This window comes from Sapajus apella, unplaced genomic scaffold, assembly GCF_009761245.1.
Source record: "Sapajus apella isolate SASKATOON/1434 unplaced genomic scaffold, GSC_monkey_1.0 scaffold13, whole genome shotgun sequence".
Lineage (NCBI taxonomy): Eukaryota > Metazoa > Chordata > Mammalia > Primates > Cebidae > Sapajus > Sapajus apella.
The window spans coordinates 853,495-872,587 of NW_022436953.1; the positions used below are offsets into that span (position 1 = coordinate 853,495).

The 19,093-nt window shown below is 51.4% G+C and overlaps 1 protein-coding gene across 5 annotated transcripts in view; it reads right to left on the reverse strand.

Annotated features, from left to right (window-relative positions):
- Positions 1–18,873, reverse strand: part of SLIT1 (slit guidance ligand 1) — a 189,857-nt gene extending 170,984 nt beyond the window's left edge. For 4 of the 5 annotated variants that reach the window (XR_004269883.1, XR_004269881.1, XR_004269882.1 and 1 more), the window contains exon 1: positions 18,191–18,604. Coding sequence is in view for 2 of the 5 variants with exons in the window: in XM_032281173.1 (XP_032137064.1) it covers positions 18,191–18,387 (197 nt within the window). In the remaining 3 variants the exon portion in view is untranslated. Of the gene's footprint in view, positions 1–18,190 lie in introns of all 5 variants that reach the window. The other variant, XM_032281172.1, reaches the window with a different exon arrangement.
- Between the last annotated feature and the right edge of the window lie 220 nt (positions 18,874–19,093).

Consider the following 19,093-nt stretch of genomic DNA (forward strand, 5'->3'; position numbering starts at 1 on the left):
CCGCTACAAGGACACCTTCTCCGAATGAGATGGCTCTGCTCAATGTAAACATCATATTTCTATGAACTAAATAGTATTTCCAGAAACAGCCGCTCAGAGCCCCACTGTGTTGTACCCCAACCTGCTCCCTCTGCACCCTGCCCTTTCTTCAAACACTGAGAATGTCATCATGAAGCCCTTTAAAAGTGGCTCTCTTACCAAGCAGGGCTGGTTTTCTTTGGGCCGAAATGTTTATCCCCAAACCTAAAACCACAAGGCATTTTTGGTGGTTGTTTTTCTATTATAAAAATATGTCAGCAATGATTATAAGAGCAACAATCTTAAACAGCTTAACCAGATGCTAGTAGAGCACTGCTTGGTTGAACTCAGCACATGTGCAAAACTGAATACCATGCGGCCATTTAAAATGGTACAGTTCTATTTGTCTTGACAACAAAAATTGTGCATGACACAGAATGTGGGAAAAGGTCACAGGACAACCCTTTTCTATGAACCTGCTTGATATGGTTTCGCTGTGTACCCACTCAAATTTCATCTTGAACTGTAGCTCCCATGATCCCCATGTGTCCTGGGAGGGGCTGGGTGGGAGGTAATTGAATCATCTGGGCAGGTCTTTCCCATGCTATTCTCCTGAGAGTGAATGAGTCTCATGAGGTCTGATGGTTTTACAAAGGGCAGTTCTCCTGCACTTCTCCTTGCTGCCGCCACGTGAAGAAGGATGTATTTGCTTCCCCTTCTGTCATGAGTGTAAGTTTCCTGAGACCTCCCCAGGCCTGCGGAACTGTGAGTCAATTCGACCTCTTTCCTTTATGAATTACCCAGTCTTGGGTATGTCTTTATTAGCAACATGAGAACGGACTAATACACTGCTTATGTGGAAACACGTAAACACACACACAGGAATACATGTATGCGAATGAACACAGAATGAGCTGGGGGCTTCGTGCCACATAGTAATGGCTGCTGTCACAGCTGAGTGGTAGGACTCAAGGCGACCTTCGTTTCTTTTTTATACTTTTCTGCAATGTTTTTTATCTTTTTAAAGACATCTATGTTTTTACTAACCAACATAATATCCAATATAAAATATCCGTAATAGTCAACATATAAATAAAAATCATTGCATTTAAAAATGAGTACTATGCATATTACTGAATATTTTTCAATTTCCAAAAAAAAAAAAAAGTCATACATAATCCCTTCACTAAGAAATTACTCCTGTTAATGTTCTGAAATATTTGCCCTCAAGCCTGTTTTTGTTGAATACCATTTTTATATAGTTAAGTCAACAAATGTTTATGGAACACTTACTATGTGCAAAGCCTTTTTGTAATGTTCTGAAGAGGATGAATGAGACATACGTTACCCCTCCTTCTACAACCTCATACACTGTGTGTTCTCCACTTAAGATTCCGATTGGCCAGCAAGTGTCCCTTCGTTTGGATATAACAAGTTACTGGATTACTCCCTTCCTGATTCCCTGTGACTGGAATCCCCGAGCTTTAGATGTTGTCCAGTTATAAACAATATTTCATAAAGCTTGATGGGCATTTGGGAGGAATACATTCCTGCAAAAGGAATTACTTGGTCAAAGGTCATGAAAAATCTGATGAATTTTACATAACATTCATCACTCATTCCTTTTCATGGCAACAAAAGCAATTGACTATGACAATTATTCCCATTTCACAGATGACAAAACTGAGGCAAAGACAAACACTGACTTATCTGAACCAGGCAGGACCCAAAATGGAACCAAAGAATCCCTGAGGACAGAAATCCCACTAAGGTGGGGCAGAGGTGGAAGGGACATTCTGATAACACCCCACATTAGCACACCTCTCTTCTCACCCTTTTGTACCAGCCCCCATAGCGCAGGTGCAGGGGTGCATTCCTTGGTCCAGCCCCTCCTCCTTACTTCCTATACCCTACTCCACCACCACACAAGACTAAAGATGAATGGGGGGAAAAAGACACTGGCACAGACAGCAAGGCAGGCACAGCCTCTCTCTTGAGGTCCTGCTTCCAGGCCAGAAGGTCAAAAGAGACCCAAGCCCGCCCCAGCCTACCGCCATCAGCCTCGCTCTCTAATGTAGAGCTTGATGCCTCCTCTCAGGAAAGAGCCCCTCACCCCAGCCCGAAGCCTGCGAGCTCTCACTAAGCTCCCAGGACTGAGGGCTACTGCCTAAGGAGGCATCACTGCCACTTAGCCTGAGAAAGTGACCTCTACTGGGTAACCCACCCTCTCTCCCTGCAGGATCAAGTTCAAAGCCAGTCACTTCCCCTGAGCAGGGGCTGCTAGAATAAGGCTAGGAGGACATTTTTATGCCGCATCTGATTCCTCCAATAGGAGGTTCTCAATGTTCCCATGGAGCCCCCTCCCCCAACAAACTGCTAGGGGGAGACTGGTTGTTGTCCCCAACAACCTGTAAGGGGAGTTATATGCTCTCCAACTTGCTAAGGAAGAAACTGAGGCACAGATGCATGAAGCAGCTTGCACAGTACCCACATGGCTAATAAATGGTGGGGCCTGGATTAGCCCCTGGCCCATGTGATTCCTACACTGTCTCCTACGTCACAAGTTCTCCTATTGCTGGACTCTCCCTCTGTCCCCTCATCCCGTCCTCTTACCTCGAATGGCCATGCCTTGGACAGAGCTGAAGAGCATAACCTGGGGGCTTTGGAGAGGACATGCCTGCACTGGGGCTCTGCAATAAAACCATGTGCTCTGCCTACACAATAATATTGGGGGTTCCCCAGCCAGGCTGAGCTAAGTGTTCTTAGTCTCCAAAACTGTGGGCTCTGGAGCCAGATCATTCGGCTTTGAATTCTGGCTCCACCATTACACTGGCTGTGTGACCCTGGACATGTAAGTTAGCTTTTCTATGCCTCCGTTTCCCCATTTATACAACGAGGAGGTGGCAGGACCCACCTCTTGGAGATGTGGTGAGGTTTAAAAGTCTTGATATTTCTAAAACACCAAGAATAATGCCTGGCACACAATTCGTGCTCTCTATAGCAGGATTACCTGCTGCGATTATCCTTACTACTGTCACTGTTGTGATTTCCCTCTAGGACCATGGCTCTGCCAGGAGGTGGTGTCCCCAGGCTCAGCTCTGACTGGCAGGCCTAAGCTGAACTGGGAGGAGTCAGAGACTCACTTCCCTGCAGGCCCGAGGATGCGATGCCGAAGACCAGGGAAGACACCCTAAGACGATTCTCCCACTTCCACAAGTGATGAGTTTATAGTCATCCTTCTCCCCAAGGAGGAAAAATGCTCCAGTGGCAAATGGCCCTGATTTCCCTCCATTTCTATGTGGTCCTGGCCTGAAAGGAAAACCTCAATGGCAAACGATATGGGAGAAAATCCTCCAAAGCAAAGTTACCAAGGAAAAAACAAAAACACACAAGGATTTCTTGAATCCTCTCAGGAAAAAAGAATTTGATCCCCAGTCTCTGGATGTTTGTGAGAAACCAAAAGAAACCCTGGGATTTCCTGGGGCTACAGGAATACACTCCCCAGGCCCCTCTCGGCTGTTCTGGGGGCTCCTGGCGCTGCCTTCACAATTTCTCAAGCTGATGCTCCAGCCATTCCTGTTCCCTCAGGGACCAGAATGTTCCTTTCTCATCACAGCCTGCAGTGAATGGGGAGGCTCACCCTTCCTGCAGGGTATCAAAAAAAAAAAAATCGCACATGCTGTCACTGAATAAGACAAGCCTCTTCAGGAACTGTACACCCAGCTCTGCTTTGAAATCTTACCCCTGCAGTGCTGAAAGTCTGCAGAGTCAGATGGGGAGAAAGGAGGAAAGAAAAATTTCCCTCCCAAGCCGCTGCCCAGACAGCAGTAAAGGGGCCCACAGAGGCCTAACACCCCAATCTGTAGACTGGCCCTGGCTGCGTTTCTCCCACGCCACCCCCCAGCAGCAACACCCACCCCAGGCCTCTACCCTCGAGCCTGAGTCCTGCAGCGCCGCCTCACAGGCTCCCTGCATTCATTTTGGCCCCCTCCAATCTGCTCTCCAAGTGGTCTTTTCAAGATGCAAATCTGATCATGTCACTCTCCACTTAAAGCCTTCAATGAATCTCCATTGCTCTTGGAATCAAGACAAAAATCTCCTTACTGGCCAGGCACAGTGGCTCACGCCTGTAATCTCAGCACTTTGGGAGGCTGAGGCAGGTGGGTCACCTGTGGTCAGGAGTTCAAGACCATCCTAGCCAACATGGCAAAATCCCAACTCTACTAAAAATACAAAAATTAGCCGGGTATGGCGGCAGGTGCCTGTAATCTCAGCTACTTGAGAGGCTAAGGCAGGAAGCTCGCTTGAACCTGGGAGGCGGAGGCCACAGTGAGCCGAGATTGAGCACTGCCCTCCAGCCTGGGCAACAGAGCAAAGCTCCGCCCCAACAACAAAAATCTCCTTACCATGAACTACAAGCTCCCGAGTGGCCTGCTCTGTGCCCACCAACCCAGCCTGCCCCATGCCCTTTCTGACTTGCTAATCCCTCTGCCTAGAATGCTTCTTCCTTCCTCTTCACCTAACTCCAATTGGCAAACCTTCCCATCACAGGCCCACAGAGCACCCCAACCCTCTCTCATGTAGCACAAATCAGAGCCAATTTATATTGGTTTCTTTTTTTTTCTTCTTGAAACAGAGTCTTGCTGTGTCACCCAGGCTGGAGTGCAGTGGTGCAATCTCAGCTCACTGCAACCTCCGCCTCCCGGGTTCAAGCGATTCTCATGCCTCCGTCTCCCAAATAGCTAGGATTACAGACACTCACTACTATGCCCAGCTAATTTTTTTCTTTTTTTGCATTTTTAGTAGAGGCAGGGTTTCACCATGTTGGCCAGGCTGGTCTTCAACTCCTAGCCTCAAGTGATCCACCCGTCTCAGCCTCCCAAAGCGCTGGGATTACAAGTGTCAGCCACCTCGCCCAGCCAGAGCCAATTTATATTGATTTGGGGGATTCCTTGACTGATGCCCCAGCCTCTACATGAGACTGGAAGCTCCCTGGGGACACAGACTGTGTTTTTCTCAACACAGAACATGGCACATGATAGATGTTTCAATAAGTGTTTCTTGAATGCGGGAAAGAATTTGCATTAAAACTGACATTTTAAATCACATCAGTTGAGTGGGTTTTCCATGCTTGTTTCCCTACTCCAAAAATAAAAACACACACGTTAAGAAATGCTCTCCTCAGCCAGGCGTGGTGGCTCACTCCTATAACCCTGGTGCTTTGGGAGGGCAAGAGAGGAGAATTGCATGAGGCCATCCTGGGCGACATTGCAAGACGTCATCTCTACAAAGAAATTTTTATTTTAAGTAGCCAGTCATGGTACTATCAGCTACTTGGGAGGCTGAGGTGGGAGGATCACTTGAGCCCATGAGGTTGAGGCTGCAATGAGCTATGATTGCACCCCTGTACTACAGCCTGGGCAAGAGGGCAAGACCCTGTTGAAAGAAAAAGAAAAAAGAAAGAGAGAAAGAAAGGAGGGAGGGAGGGGGAGAGAGAGAAAGGGAAATGAAGGAAGAGAGAGAGAGAAGAAAACATTCTCCCCAAATGGACATCATCCCGAAAAAGCTTCACATGCAAAGGATGCTGCCTTGTCACCAACAACCTCGTCTCTTCCAGGTCCTTCCATTCTCATAAGTGAGCCCAATACGAGGAAGAAAATAGCGCCCTTAGGGTCCAAGCTGCTAAGTGAGACAGTTGGGTGACTCCAGACACCCTCAGCAGGAAAGAGGAAAGAACAGGTGTCTTCCTCCTGCTCAGGGGTGGTCTCAGGCTTCAGGAGAGCCAGGGTAGCCAGTGGAATGGGGCAGCTACCTTCCACAGGCAGCACTGGCCTGGCTGCTCCTTAAATATAAGCTCCACGTACTTCTCACAACATCGCTTGGAAGTGAGCGTCTTTGACATCACCTTAGAGGTAAGGAAACAGACCCTATAGGTTGAGTGGCAGAGCTGGGAAGCCAATCCACGTGGCTCAGTGTTTGGGCCAAATAACTCAGGCCTTGGATACACAGGCCTGGCCGGACTCCCAGCTCTATCCTTTTATTTAAAAAAAAAAAAACACACAGGATCTCACTCTGTTGCCCAGGCTAGAGTGCAGGGGCATGATCACAGCTCACTGCAGCCTTGACCTCCCAGGCTCAAGTGAGGGTGACAAGGATCTGAGTGAAGCTGGCGTTGGCCTCAAGCAGCCATGAGGCAGGAGGGCCTGAGGGCCCAGCGGGCATAGCCCGGAGTTTCGACGATGTGAGGTTATGGGGAAGGGGGGTCACAAGGGGATCCCTGAGAGCACCTGCAAGCCTTGGGCAGGTATCGGGGAACTCTGAAGTCCTGAAGGCCTGAGCCCAGAAGGGCAGAGTGAGCACAGAATCTGACCCCAAGGAACAGGGAGCTGTGGTTCCCGAGGAGGCCTCTGGCCAAGCTGCCTTGGCCCATAGGGTAGAAGAATAATTATTCCTCAGCCCTTTAATAGGAAATGCCGGCCCCTCAGCCCTAGGGCTTCCACTCTGCTCCTCCATTCCCTTCAGTGTCAGTGCTTCCTTCTGGCCTGGAGCAGCCTGGAGCTCAGCAAGCAGCCCTCTTTCCCTGCCCTTAGCACACGCACCAGGCTCCCAGTCAAACGCCCCTCCTCTAAACCAGCTTCTCCAGGTGCCCGCCTATTCCCTCCTCCAGAGCTCCAACTGTCATTCGGAGCTGAGGTGCTTTGTCCAAGGCCAGCCTCCCAGCTACCTGTGAGGGGAGAGGCCACAGCTGGTGTGCTCACGGCTGTATCCCCAGCACCTGCAAGGGTGCCTGGTACATAATAGGTGCTCACTGAATACAGGCTGCTGGAGCAACCCTGCCCACTGAGCCTGGGGGCTGCTGGCACACCACGGTCGAGGCCTTGCATGCACTTCCGTCATCCACCTGGGCCTTCCCCACATCTGCAGGCCTCAGTCGGTGAGGAGCCAGGGCTCCAAGCATCCCAGTCCTCCAACACGTCAGGCTGAGCCACAGCCAGACACCAACTCCAGCCTGGGACCACCCGCTGACATGTGACCAGTGGGGAAGCCCCAAGGAGGAGGAAGCAGGGACCCCACGCCAGGGCCCATTTGCTACCAATCCACTCCACCCATGTGCCTGGCTCCTGGGGTCCCATCTTATTTCCTTGGCTGGAGAAATAGCAGTCACTACACTAGTATCCCAACAAGCCACCTCATTTAAGCCTCACAGTAGTACCTGACCCAAAGGCTCCTTGTCAGTCTTGACTGACAGATGAGGGCCTGAGGCCTAGGGAGTGTCTATGCCCTGTTCCAGGTCACCCAGCTGGTCGAGGAGCAGGACTTGAGCTCTTGCATGTCTGACCCACGGGCCTAGCTCTTTTTTAAAACAATTTTTAATTGTTAATTGTGGTAAAATATATATATATAACATACCTCTTAATCATTTTTAAGTGTATAGTTCTGCAGTGTACTGTACTACTTTAAAATGTTTATATTCAGATTGTTGTGCAAATCAATCTCCAGAACTTTTTCACCTGCAAACTGCAACTCTATACTATGGAGTTCCCCCATTCTCCACCATTCCCTGGCAACTGCCCTTCTCTGTGGGTAGAGATGTAGCTTGCTTCCATGTTTTAGCTATTGTAAATAGCGCATGGGTGTACACATACCACTTTGAGACCCTGCGTTCCGTTCTTTTGGGTATTTCCTTGGAAGTGAAGTTGCTGGGTCATATGGTGATTCGACTGTTAATTTTTGAGGAACCACCACACTGCTCTCCACAGCAGCTGCCCCGTTTCACATTTGCACCAGCAGTGCACACATCCTTGTCAACACTTGTTATTTTCCGTTTTTTGATAGCAGCAATCCTAGTGGGTATGAGGTAGTCGGGGCCCAGCTCTTAATCCCAACTCCATGGTACATTCTGTCCTGAGGCCCAAAGGGCACCCCAGTCCCTTCACTTCTGAGGCCCCACCTTGCTCTTGCCAATCCCCTTCCCAGAACCCCAAAACCACACCCCTGCAGCCAGGGCCCCCCTGACAGCCCCTAGGCCTCCATGCTCTCTACCCACGCAGGCCCCTGGGAGGCCACCCACCCACCACCTCCCTGCCGCTGACCTCCGCCTGCACCACCTCCTCCCTGAATGTGCCCAACTCTGCTCACCGCTCTCCACCCCCACACCAGACACCTCGCTCCCTATACCAGCCGGCAACTGGGTCCACCCAGCAAACACGTGCAGCCAGGAATCGATCACGCCCAATTTGCCTTTACAGCCCCAGCGCTAAGCACTGGCAGGTGTTTTGTAGACGCTGAATGAGTGTCTGGCAAATAATGAATGAATGAGTGAATGAAGTCAGGCCTCATTAAGACTAGAGAGCAAAAGTCAAATTTAAAAACTAAACACAGGCATGTCTTAGAGCCTTGAGACTCAGGGAATTTCAGCTTACCATTTACCAGCCAGCTGTTCAACCCTAGGCACATGGCTCCACCTCTCTGAACCTTCTCCTCATCTGCAAAGCAGAGGAGAGTAATACCTTCCCTGGCACCGGAGTGTGATGAGGAGTGAAAGAGGGAACTCAGGTAAAGCAGCTCATTGGAGGCTGGCGAGAGGTAGGGGCTCTAAGCCATGAACAAGGCCACCATCAAAACTCCCTCTCGCCTCTCTCTGTCTCTGCCCTTCTCTGGTCCATTGCCAGCCCTCCCCATTCCCGAATTCCCCAAAACCCCTGGCTCTCTCCTGCCCTCTCAAAGAGACTCCAGTCCACCTGCCTCTGTGCTGTAAGCAACTCTCTCCTGAGCCTGCTCCCCGTCAGAGCTCCTGTGCCTGTCCTCTCCTCTGAAACTTCCTCACCACCTACTTGCTGCCAGCCATCTGCCTCCTGCCTTCAGCTTCTCCCAGGAAACTGCTCTCCCCACTTTACCAGTGACCCCCGATCTTGTGTTTCAGAAGCTTTCCTTGGACCTCGTCCTCAGACAGACTGAATGCCCTCCACACTGCTAACCCTCCTCCTCTTCGCCAAGCTCCTTCTTTGGCCTTTGCAATAACTACTCGGCCCAGGTTCAAATCCACAAACGTGTAGCCAGTGCTCCCCCACGTCAAACACAGGACAGAAGCTCCTCCCGCCTCTCCGCTGTCTCCTCCCACCTCTCCGCCATCTCCTTCCATGCCTTCCCTTCCTCCTGCCCTCTGATGTGGGTGGGAGTAAAGTGTGTGAGTCCTCGAAGGATGTGCTTTCTTCTCCAGGAAACCCCAGTACCAAGCAGTGTTTCTTAAACTGTGTCCTGGGCACTCCGGAATCCAAATCACTGGAATTGCCTTGCCAAAGATCTGCAGAACCAGCACCTCTAGGATGGACTGGGAATCTGCATTTCGTGCCAGCCTCCCAGAAGATCTTTATTCCCACTGAAGTTTCTGTTCCACTGCCCTCATGAGCTGAAGTGCTTCTCTGGAGCCTCCCCCCTCTCCCCCCCATCTCTCTCTCCAGCCTGAACATGCTCCAGAGCAACCTTCCCCATCATGACCTCTGGGGCCATCTTTTTCACATACACTTTTAATGGCAATTCAAAGAAAACAGGCGAAAGCCAAATTCACAGCTTCTCCTCCGGGATGAGTTGCCCTTTCCAGCTTTATTCCAGTGTCAAGATCGCTGTCACAGGCTCTCAAGCCTCAGTCTGCCATGCCCGTCACACTTATTCTCTCTGCCTTGGTCCAGGCCCCACTTCCTCTCATATCTTGGCCTCTGCAACGGCTTTGAACTTGGTCAGGCACGGTGGCTCATGCCTGTAATCCCAATACTTTGGGAGACCAAGGCAGGTGGACCACCTGAGATCAGTAGTTCGAGACCAGCCTGGCTAACATGGTGAAACTCCATTTCTACTAAAATACAAAAAATTAGCCAGATGTGGTGGTACAAGCCTGAAATCCCAGCTACTCGGGAGGCTGAGGCAGGAGAATCGCTTAAACCCAGGAGGTGGAGGTTGCAGTGAGCCAAGATTTCGCCATTGCACTATAGCTTGGGCAACAGGTACAAAACTCTGCCAAAAAAAAAAAAAAAAAAGCTTTGAAGTCTATGGCTGTAGAAGATTCCTAGTGGCTGAAAGTAGCACAAATGTATTATCTTTCCATTCTGGAAGTCAGAAGTCCAAAATCAGCCTCACCACATTAAAGTTAAGGTGGTGGCAAGACTTTAACTGCAGATAGGATAAAGAAAATGTGGTACATATACACCACAGAATACTATGAAGCCATAAAAAAGAAGGAAATCAGGCTGGGTGCAGTGCTTGTAATCCCATAGCATGGTCGTAATCCCAGAACTTTGGGAGGCTGAGGCAGGTGCATCACCTGAGGTCAGAAGTGTGAGACCAGCCTGGCCAACATGATAAAACCTCATCTCTACTAAAAATATAAAAATTAGCCAGGCGTGGTGATGGGTGCCTGTAATCCCAGCTACTCGGGAGGCTGAGGCAGGAGAATTGCTTGAACCCAGGAGGCAGAGGTTGCAGTGAGCTGAGATCATGCCACCGTAGTCCAGCCTGGGCAACAAAGCAAAAACTCTGTCTCATAGAGAATAAATAATGGAGTTACAAAATCATCAATGAATGCTAAAACTAGGGGAATGAAAGCTTGACCAGAAACAGGATATGTACCTAGCTTCGAACAATCCCCCAACAAATTACCTGTTAATACCAAAGAGGAAAACAATGACCTCTCAGCAGAGAAGCCTGGCAGACGTCAACTTACCAAGTGATTACAGACAAAATCACCACTACTAGGACAAACCGACACCACGTGCCTCCTGACATGCTGCACCAGGAAGGACACGGAGTCATTATTTGGCATTCCTGGCAAAAATGCATAATCCGAATCTAACAGTGAGGAAAGATCAGATGAAGCCAAACTGAGAAGCATTCTGCAAAATAACCGGCCTGCATACATCAAGAATGTCAAGGTCAAGAAAAACAAAGAAAGGCCAAGCAACTCTTCCAAATCCAGGAAGACTAAAGAGCCGTGACCATTAAATGCCACGTGTGATCCTGGTGGGATTGTAGATGTGTGAGAAAACAGCCATGAGACATTATCGGGGCAATCGATGAAAACTGAATGTGAATTCTGGAGTCGAGAGTAGTTTTGCACCGATGTTTAATTTTCTGATGTTGGTAGCCTTATTGTTCTTAGAAAACACTCACCAAGTATTTAAAGGAAAAAAGTTACAATGTTTCCAAGCTATTCTTAAATGCTTCAGAAAAAAATTACCTTTGTGTGTGATTATGATAAAGCAAATTGAATTGTGATGTTTGCACAAGTCCTTAAGTTTATTTTAAAAATCACTGAATTGTTTTTTTTAATTTAATAAAAAGTTTTATACACCCCCCTCTGGGTGGTATATACGCTCCCCTCTGGGGGGTCCCGTTTCCCTGCCCCATGGCCTGGTGCCTACCCATTGCTTTAATCTCCTCTGCCAGAACTCACCAACACAAATCTTCCCCCGTCAGGGGGTTCTGCTTCTCACTCCCCTTCCCAAACACATGGCACACCTTCTGAATGCTCCCAAACTCCCTTACCCTCGCTTCACCTCATTACTTACCCAAATCTCGCCCAGCGTTCAAGACCCAGTTCAAACCCTACCTCCCCAACACAGCAACAATCCAATCCCTCCTTCCCATCTCACTCCCATCTACAGACTCTTCATCAGCCTCATCTCCACACTGATGGGGCACTGACTATGTGTCAGGCATTACTCTGTTCTAATGATTCATCGTTAGTCTTGCTGCCTTCGACCAGCTTTCCCTAGCATTAACCTCTTTCACCACCACAGATAGTTATCAAAACTAAGGAATTATCTGGGCCTGGTGGTGCATGCCTGTAGTTCTAGTTACTTGGGAGGCTCAGTGGGAGGATCACTTGAGCCCCAGAATTTGAGACCAGTCTGGGGAACATAGTGAGACCCCATCTCAAAAAAAATCATCTTGGCCAGGCACGGTGGCTCATGCCTGTAATTCCAGCACTTTGGGAGGCCGAGGTGGGTAGATCACCTGAGGTCAGGAGTTTGAGGCCAGCCTGGCCAAGATTGTGAAACCCCCTCTCTGTTAAAAATACAAAAAATTAGCCGGGTGTGGTAGCAGGCACCTGTAATCCCTCCTCCCTGGGGGGTGGAGGTTGCAGTGAGCCGAGATCGTACCACTGTACTTCAGCCTGGGCAACAAGAGTAAAACTCCAAATTAAAAAAAAAAAAAAATCATCTCATCTGAACTTCACAGCCCTACAAAGTAAATGTTGCCACTGGTGCCATTTTACAGATGAGGAAACTGAGTCACTAGTGAGTAGTCTAAGATCTCTCAGGTGGTAGGTGATGAAGCCAGGGTTCAAACTGGGCCATTCTCGTATGGAAGCCTGAGCTGGTAGCCACTGTGCTCCTCGTCCCTGCAGACATCCTTACATATTTGTTCTTTCTCCCCCACCAGGCCGCAAGCTCTCAGACCTCTCTCAACGACACTAGGCCCCCTGCAGGTGCCCAACAGCTGTCTGTCCGCCACAGGCTGGCTTCCAGAAAGGAGAGGAGGGGGTCATGAGCTCCGTCAAAAACAGGAGCCAATTCTCCACCCCCCTGAGCACAGCCCAACTTCCTGGCTACTGCCCAAGGCCCGGCCGTCATCTGCTCTGGGTAATAAGTATTTGTATGGAGATAATTACAGCATTTGGGAAGAAAATCCCATTAAGCAAGAGCCCCGCCGAGCTGCTAATGCCGGCACAGAACTGGAGGTAGCAACTCCGCCAAGCACCCGTCTGCTCCCAATAATGCAGGAGCCGCCCAGCCCCAAAAGAGCACGGCCGCCCCTGCTGGCAGCCTCGGGCAGCCAGGGCCACCGCCAGCCAACCCCGCCCCAGAAGGGGCACCTTGGAAGGTCAGTCCCTTCCCTTGTGCTCCAGGGTCCCCAGCGGCTGCCTGATGGGGAAGAGGAGGGCCACCCTGGGATCCAGCCTTGAGTGACGTCCAAATTTCCTTCACATCCCTGCAATTCTCTGTCACCTTAATAACAATGATACTACCATTTATTGGGCACTCGCTGTCTGCCGGGCCCTGCGCAAGGCGCTTCTGCGAGCATTACCGCATTTAATCCTCATGACCACCCGTTGAAGCAGGCCGTATCATCATCCCCAGTTTATGAGAAAAGAAATGGGGGTTCTGAGAAGTCACCCTTTCCTCCAGAGCACTTTTCCCAGCTTGCAGTTATGTGCTCATTCTTGTATTATGTCATTCATCTCTATCTTCCCAGCTGGACTAAAACTCGGGTTTCTGTTTCTGTCCGGCACTATTCACCCAGCACAATGCAGACGTTCAATAGATAGCTATCTGTTGAATGAGGAAATTAAACCCCATCAGTTGCCCAAGGCCCTCCCCAGCTGCTGAGTGGCGGAGTCGGGTTAAAAACCTAGGCAGTCTGGCTTCACAACCATGCCATCACGACCACCTGCCCTGCACACAGTCCCCACTGTCTCCAGATCCCAAGGGAAAGGGGCAGAGATGCCCAGGGAAGGTAAATGAGCGCTCTCAACAGACAGACTGCAAGAGTCCCCAGCAGCATGCCCCAAAGCTCAAATCCTTACCTCCCGAGCTCTCCTCTGCCCCACCCGAAACCTCGAGCCTGGAGCTTGAGCTTCCCAAATAATAGCAATAATAATCTAATGATTGAATCACAAAGCATTTCACAACCATAGCATGAGTGAATCTTGCAAAGGCCCTTTGAGATAGTAGGTGTTATCATCCCCAGAGGCTGAGGCAAGGGTGAACACCAGCCATGTACCAAGTGAGGCGCGCTGCCTCACGTGCTCCTAACAACCTGCACAACTGTCGCCATCCCCATTTACAGATGGGGAAACTGAGCCTCGGAGCAAGGAGAGGCACAGCACGAGGGTCCTAACACCAGTCATCCAGAGCCCAGCCATAAGCCAGGGTGCCGGCCACCACACCAAAGCCTAAGCAAGCTGGAGACTTGCCCTGCCAGGAAGTACCTCCCCTGCACAGCACAGGTCTCTGATGCAGGAGACCACAGTGGCCTCCTCAGATCCCACCAGGCCTGATAGCAAATGTGGCTGCAGTGGCCCCTGGCCTCATTTACCAAGGTCAGGATCCAATTATTATTTGGCATTCCAAACAGGCTCCCCAGAGCATCAGCCTCAGCTGCCCTGGGCAGCCTTCCTTATGTGTGATCACCCAGCCCTGTACAACAGACCTCCAGCTCAGGGAGCTGAGCCCAGAGCGCACCTCCCAGGCCTCTGCAGCAGGCATGGAGATAGGGCAGGTTGGAAGGACTGGCAAGGAGGGAAGAGCACGTAAGGAGGACAGCAAGGCTGGGCATAATGGCTCATGCCTGTAATCCCAGCACTTTGGGAGGCTGCGGTGGGAGGATTGCTTGAGCCCAGAAGTTTGAGACCAGCCTGGCAACATAGCGAGATCCCCATCTCTACGAAAAAGCAAAAAAAAAAAAAAAAAAAAAAATGAGGATTACAATAGAGCAGGCCCCATGACCTGACAGGCAGGAGAATGTGCTGGGCCTGTAGGCAAAGGGAAAACAGTAGCCCTTCCCGGAGGTCCTGCCTGCCTCCCTCCACACTCACGCGACCTCCCTTCTCTGCACCGGCTAGGGCGATCTGCCACAGGTGCAAGCCTCGCACCTGGGCAATGTCTACATATACTGCACTCTCCTGTCACACTCTCCTGGACACTCTAGTTATAAGATTTTTTTAATCAAAAATCAAGTCCAACTGAAAGTCAAGGTCATTGTGGAAGAAAAAAAATAACTTACTGGTGACCATGGCTGGGTCCCTCTGTGCCTGGGCAGTACAAAGAGTCGAAGCATCCTGGCCTCCCCCGCTGCCTCTCCTATCCCTGGCTCTGTATTTTAATTGTTTATTACAGTGAATTATTTAGCATCCCTTCCTTGCCCAGCCCACAGTCCCTCTGGCTGAACCAATTTCCTCAGCAGTTCTGGGGCCTACTCAATCTCTTCCCAGAAGTCCCCGCAGCAATGACAATTTCCTTCCATTTGGGTGGACAGGCCTGGACCCAGAGTTATAGAATATATGATCATAAAGTTACTGGGCTTCACAGGCTGCCGCAGGAACTGCCCAAAGTACAAAAGGCAAATGCACAGCTGCAGTCCATAAAAATTTCACAGCCTCAGAAGAAGCCACTGTTCCAGGCTCTGATACTGCGCGACACTCATATTGATTAGAGAGAGCATTTGCCACAGTTATTTCGAGTCTGCCTGGGCTCTCACCAAGGCCTCTTTCAAGATGTTCTTTTCCTCTTCCAGCAGCTCCTTCACGGGCTGCCTGGAGAACAGGCGGTCTCCCTGCGCTTTCCCAGTCCAGGAAGCTTTAACCACGTGGCAGAGATCAGACCTGCTCCACTTCCGCAGGATAACTCACTCCTGGAATTTTCTAGAGGAAAAGTCCACATATGGAAAGGCTTCCTGACCCTTCCCAACCTCTCTTTCCAGCCTCAAGTCCTATCCCACCCACTGGCCACTGGCCACAGCATGTTTCAGCCCCAAGGACAGGCTGGTCCATCTGCCTATATCGGGCCAGGCACGCTCACACCTGCAGGCTTTTGCCTTATACTCACACCTGCAGGCTTTTGGCTCATGCTCACGTCTATAATCCCAGCACTCTGGGAGGCTGAGGTGGGAGGATTGCTTGAGCTCAGAAGTTTAAGACCAGCCTGGGCAACATAGCCAGATCCTCATCTCTACAAACGGGGGTGGGGGGGGAAAGAGGCCCGCAAGAGAGCATGCCTCATGACCTGACAAGCAGCAGAATGTGCTGGGCCTGGAGCCCAGCTGTTCCCTCTGCCTAGATTGCCTCCCTTCTCTGCTTGGCAAAATCCAGACCAACCTTGATAAAGTGGCCCATCCTCTGAGAAACGCCTTCACCTGCAAAAGGGCTTCTCATCCCTGTGTTCCCACAGCCTATTCCCCAAGGCTGCCTGGCCCTCCCTCTCCTGAGAGCTCAGTTAGAGGTCCTCTGCCCAGTCCTCTAGACCACGTGCCCCTTGAGGACAGGGGTGGGCTCGCTCCCTTAGCTCCCAGGGCAGTTCCTGGCTTCAGAAACATTTGCAGAATTAAAATAATGAGACTCCCCTCCCTAACCCTTCATAATAATGGCTCTCATTTAGCAAACATCAGAAGGCACCAGGCACTTCCCATACATGCTCTTCCAACCTCACAAGAACCAGAGACCTTATGTAGCCTCAGCCCCATTTTCCTGATGGAAAGCAACTAAGGTTCAGAGAAGTTAAGAAACTTGCCCAAAGTCACACAGCTAATAGGTAACAGAACTGGGAAACCCAGGTAGTATAATTCCCGGAACACCAATTCTTTCCTCTGTACTAGGAAATTTCACTTTCTTCTCACTCTGATCACAGAAGAGCTAAAGAGTTCATGAAGTCTTAAACGCTAAAAGTGGTGACAGAGTAAGGATGAAGGAGATGATTTTAAGATTCAAGATTCAAAAGCAAAGAAGAGGGGCTAATGTATGTGTCTTAAATCTAGACTACAGCCAGGGTAGCAGCTGCAGGAGAAACTCCAGTGGACAGGTGGGGAGCAGGTATGGAGGGGACGGGCATGAAGGGTGACCAGGCCACCACAGGGGTCCTCTGGACAGATTCCTGACCCTCAGTTCCTCTCTGGTTCCACATAGGATAATGCACAGGCTGCCCATGGAAACTCAGTGTGGTACCACCTCTCCCCAGCCCTAAAACGCACAGGCATTCAAACACACACACACACACACACACACACACACACACACACACACACACCCTTCCCATCTAGATTGCAAATTCTCTGAAATCTCCACAGGAATTTTTCAGATGCAGCAAAGAAGAGTCTGGGGCAAATGTGTGCTAATTGCTGGCCTTGGTACAGAATCTGATTCAGGAGACAGTTCTCCTCGGGTCAATTTTCTGTCTCTGACCAGCTGGGAGCCATGAAAATGCGCACGAAAGTTAACAAAATATGCAGTGGTGAGAGCCACTGCAGTCACCGAGGAGTGTGGGAAGGAGGAGTAGGTAGGTTTCAAAGGCGCCAGCAGCCTTCTCCAAAGCCCTGTTCAAAAATCTCCTCCGGCAGTCACAGTCACCTCTTCGAGCAGTACAAAGGCCCTGCGTGTGACCAAAATCTACATACACACAGCCCATTACAGGAACTCTCATGGCCTCACGCTGTTAAGGTGGCCCCTTAATACTAGGAACTCACACAAACACATTCTGCAGGGGAATCACAGAAAACAAAGTATAAAGATCTGTAAACACACACACACACACACACACACATTCTACTAGCTCAGTGAGTCTAGAAAAGGGTCAAGTTTCTGCAAGAATTCAAAAGTGAGAGAGAACAGGGGAAGAGAAATGCTGTTTTTTTATGACTTGCCATGGTCAATGTCTTTAACACTGGGCCCCCTTCTCGAAGCTTCTGACTTCTTGACATTATGCACCGGGTTCTCCATCCAAGTCACACCTACCCTTCTCCGGGTGCTGAATGTTATACACCCCAAGCCCATACCCAAAGCCCTCAGGTCCCATTGTCTGCCTGGGTTGGGGATGGCTGGGTGTGGAGGAGGCGGTGATGTGGGGACCAATGCGTGGCACCTGCGGGGAAGAATTCTCGAGGCTCTGGGGGAAACAATGGAGGAGAAGGGGCAGACCAGAAACTTCGCCTCCATCCCAGCCTGCTGCCCATCCTCAGGAGCAAGCTCTCGGAGCGGGAATCTGAGCAGCTGGCTCTGAATGCAGCCGTAGCCCCATGTGTCCAAAAGGAGACACTGTGCCTGGTGAGTGTGGGAAGCGTCCCTCCTGGGTGCCAGGAAGGCTTTCTGGCAGCAGTTCGCAGGCACCCTGGAGGAATACAGTGCTGGCGCAGTGGGGAGGGCCTCCGGGTGCGAAGTGCAGGGTGCAGGTGTGAGGACGGGAGCTGACAAACCCGCTGAGGGCCCTTTCAATCCCAAGGAAAGGGAAACCACGGCGCTCCTGGCTCCTGGCTCGGAAAAAACCCTGGCAGGCACTGACCCGCCTGTGGGCTGCGGAGCCCGAGCAGGCTCCAATGGTCCTGCCCCCACCCGCAAGCCTGGAATTGTGTCTGGGTGGGAGGGCAACGTTGGGGCTCCCTGCGAGCCAGGGGCGGGGGCCATACTCACAGGCGCTCGGCGTTCCGCGGGATGTTCTTGGGGATGGCCTGCAGCCCCGTGCCGTGGCAGTCCACCGTGGTGCCCGTGCAGGTGCAGAGGGCGGGGCACGCCGAGGCACCCAGGCGCCAAGCGGCTGCCCACAGCAGCATCCAGAGCTCCGGCCGGACCCGCCCCGCCGAGGACCCCCACCCGGGCGTCAGCGCCATGGTGCCCTCACCGCGTCCCGCTCGTGAGCCAGACGGCGGCAGCCGCTGACCATCCCCGTCCGGGGCCGCCTCCAGGTGCAGTCCCGGGGCAGAGCCACCCAAGAGCCCGCGGGCTGGGAGGCACCTTGCTCCTCCAAGCGACGGCGCCTGTGCGCTGACTGAGGGAGGGCGCCTTGGGCGGAGGGCTCTCGGCTCCTCTGCTGTTTCGCCGCCTGCGTCTCCCTCTCCCTCCTTCTAGCTCCCAACTGACTGCTGCGAGGAGGAAAATGGGCAGGCCCCGCGCGCGCACGCACCCCGCGCACACACCACACACACAAACGATCACACACACACCCGCGCGCTCGCTCCCACCCGGCAGTCATCCATCAATCGAAAAGCACACATCCAGGGCCAGGCTCCTCCCCGCCCTCTCCCAGCAGCTCCCCTCTCCCGACGACCACTCGGCGGCTACGAGCCGCCTACAGTTTCAAAGGTGGAACCTCCGAGGCGCCGCTAGCGGACAGGGGCTGCGGGGGAGGGGGGAGGAGAGAAGTGGGCTGTGGCTCGACCTGCCAAGTCCGGACTCACACACACACACACACACCCACACACACACACACACACACACACACGCCCACGGCGAGGACGCGCACATTTAGGTGCACGCACCCTGCACCCCCGGCCCCAGCTGCTAGTTCAGGGTGGGAGGGGGATCTTATTTTGCCGC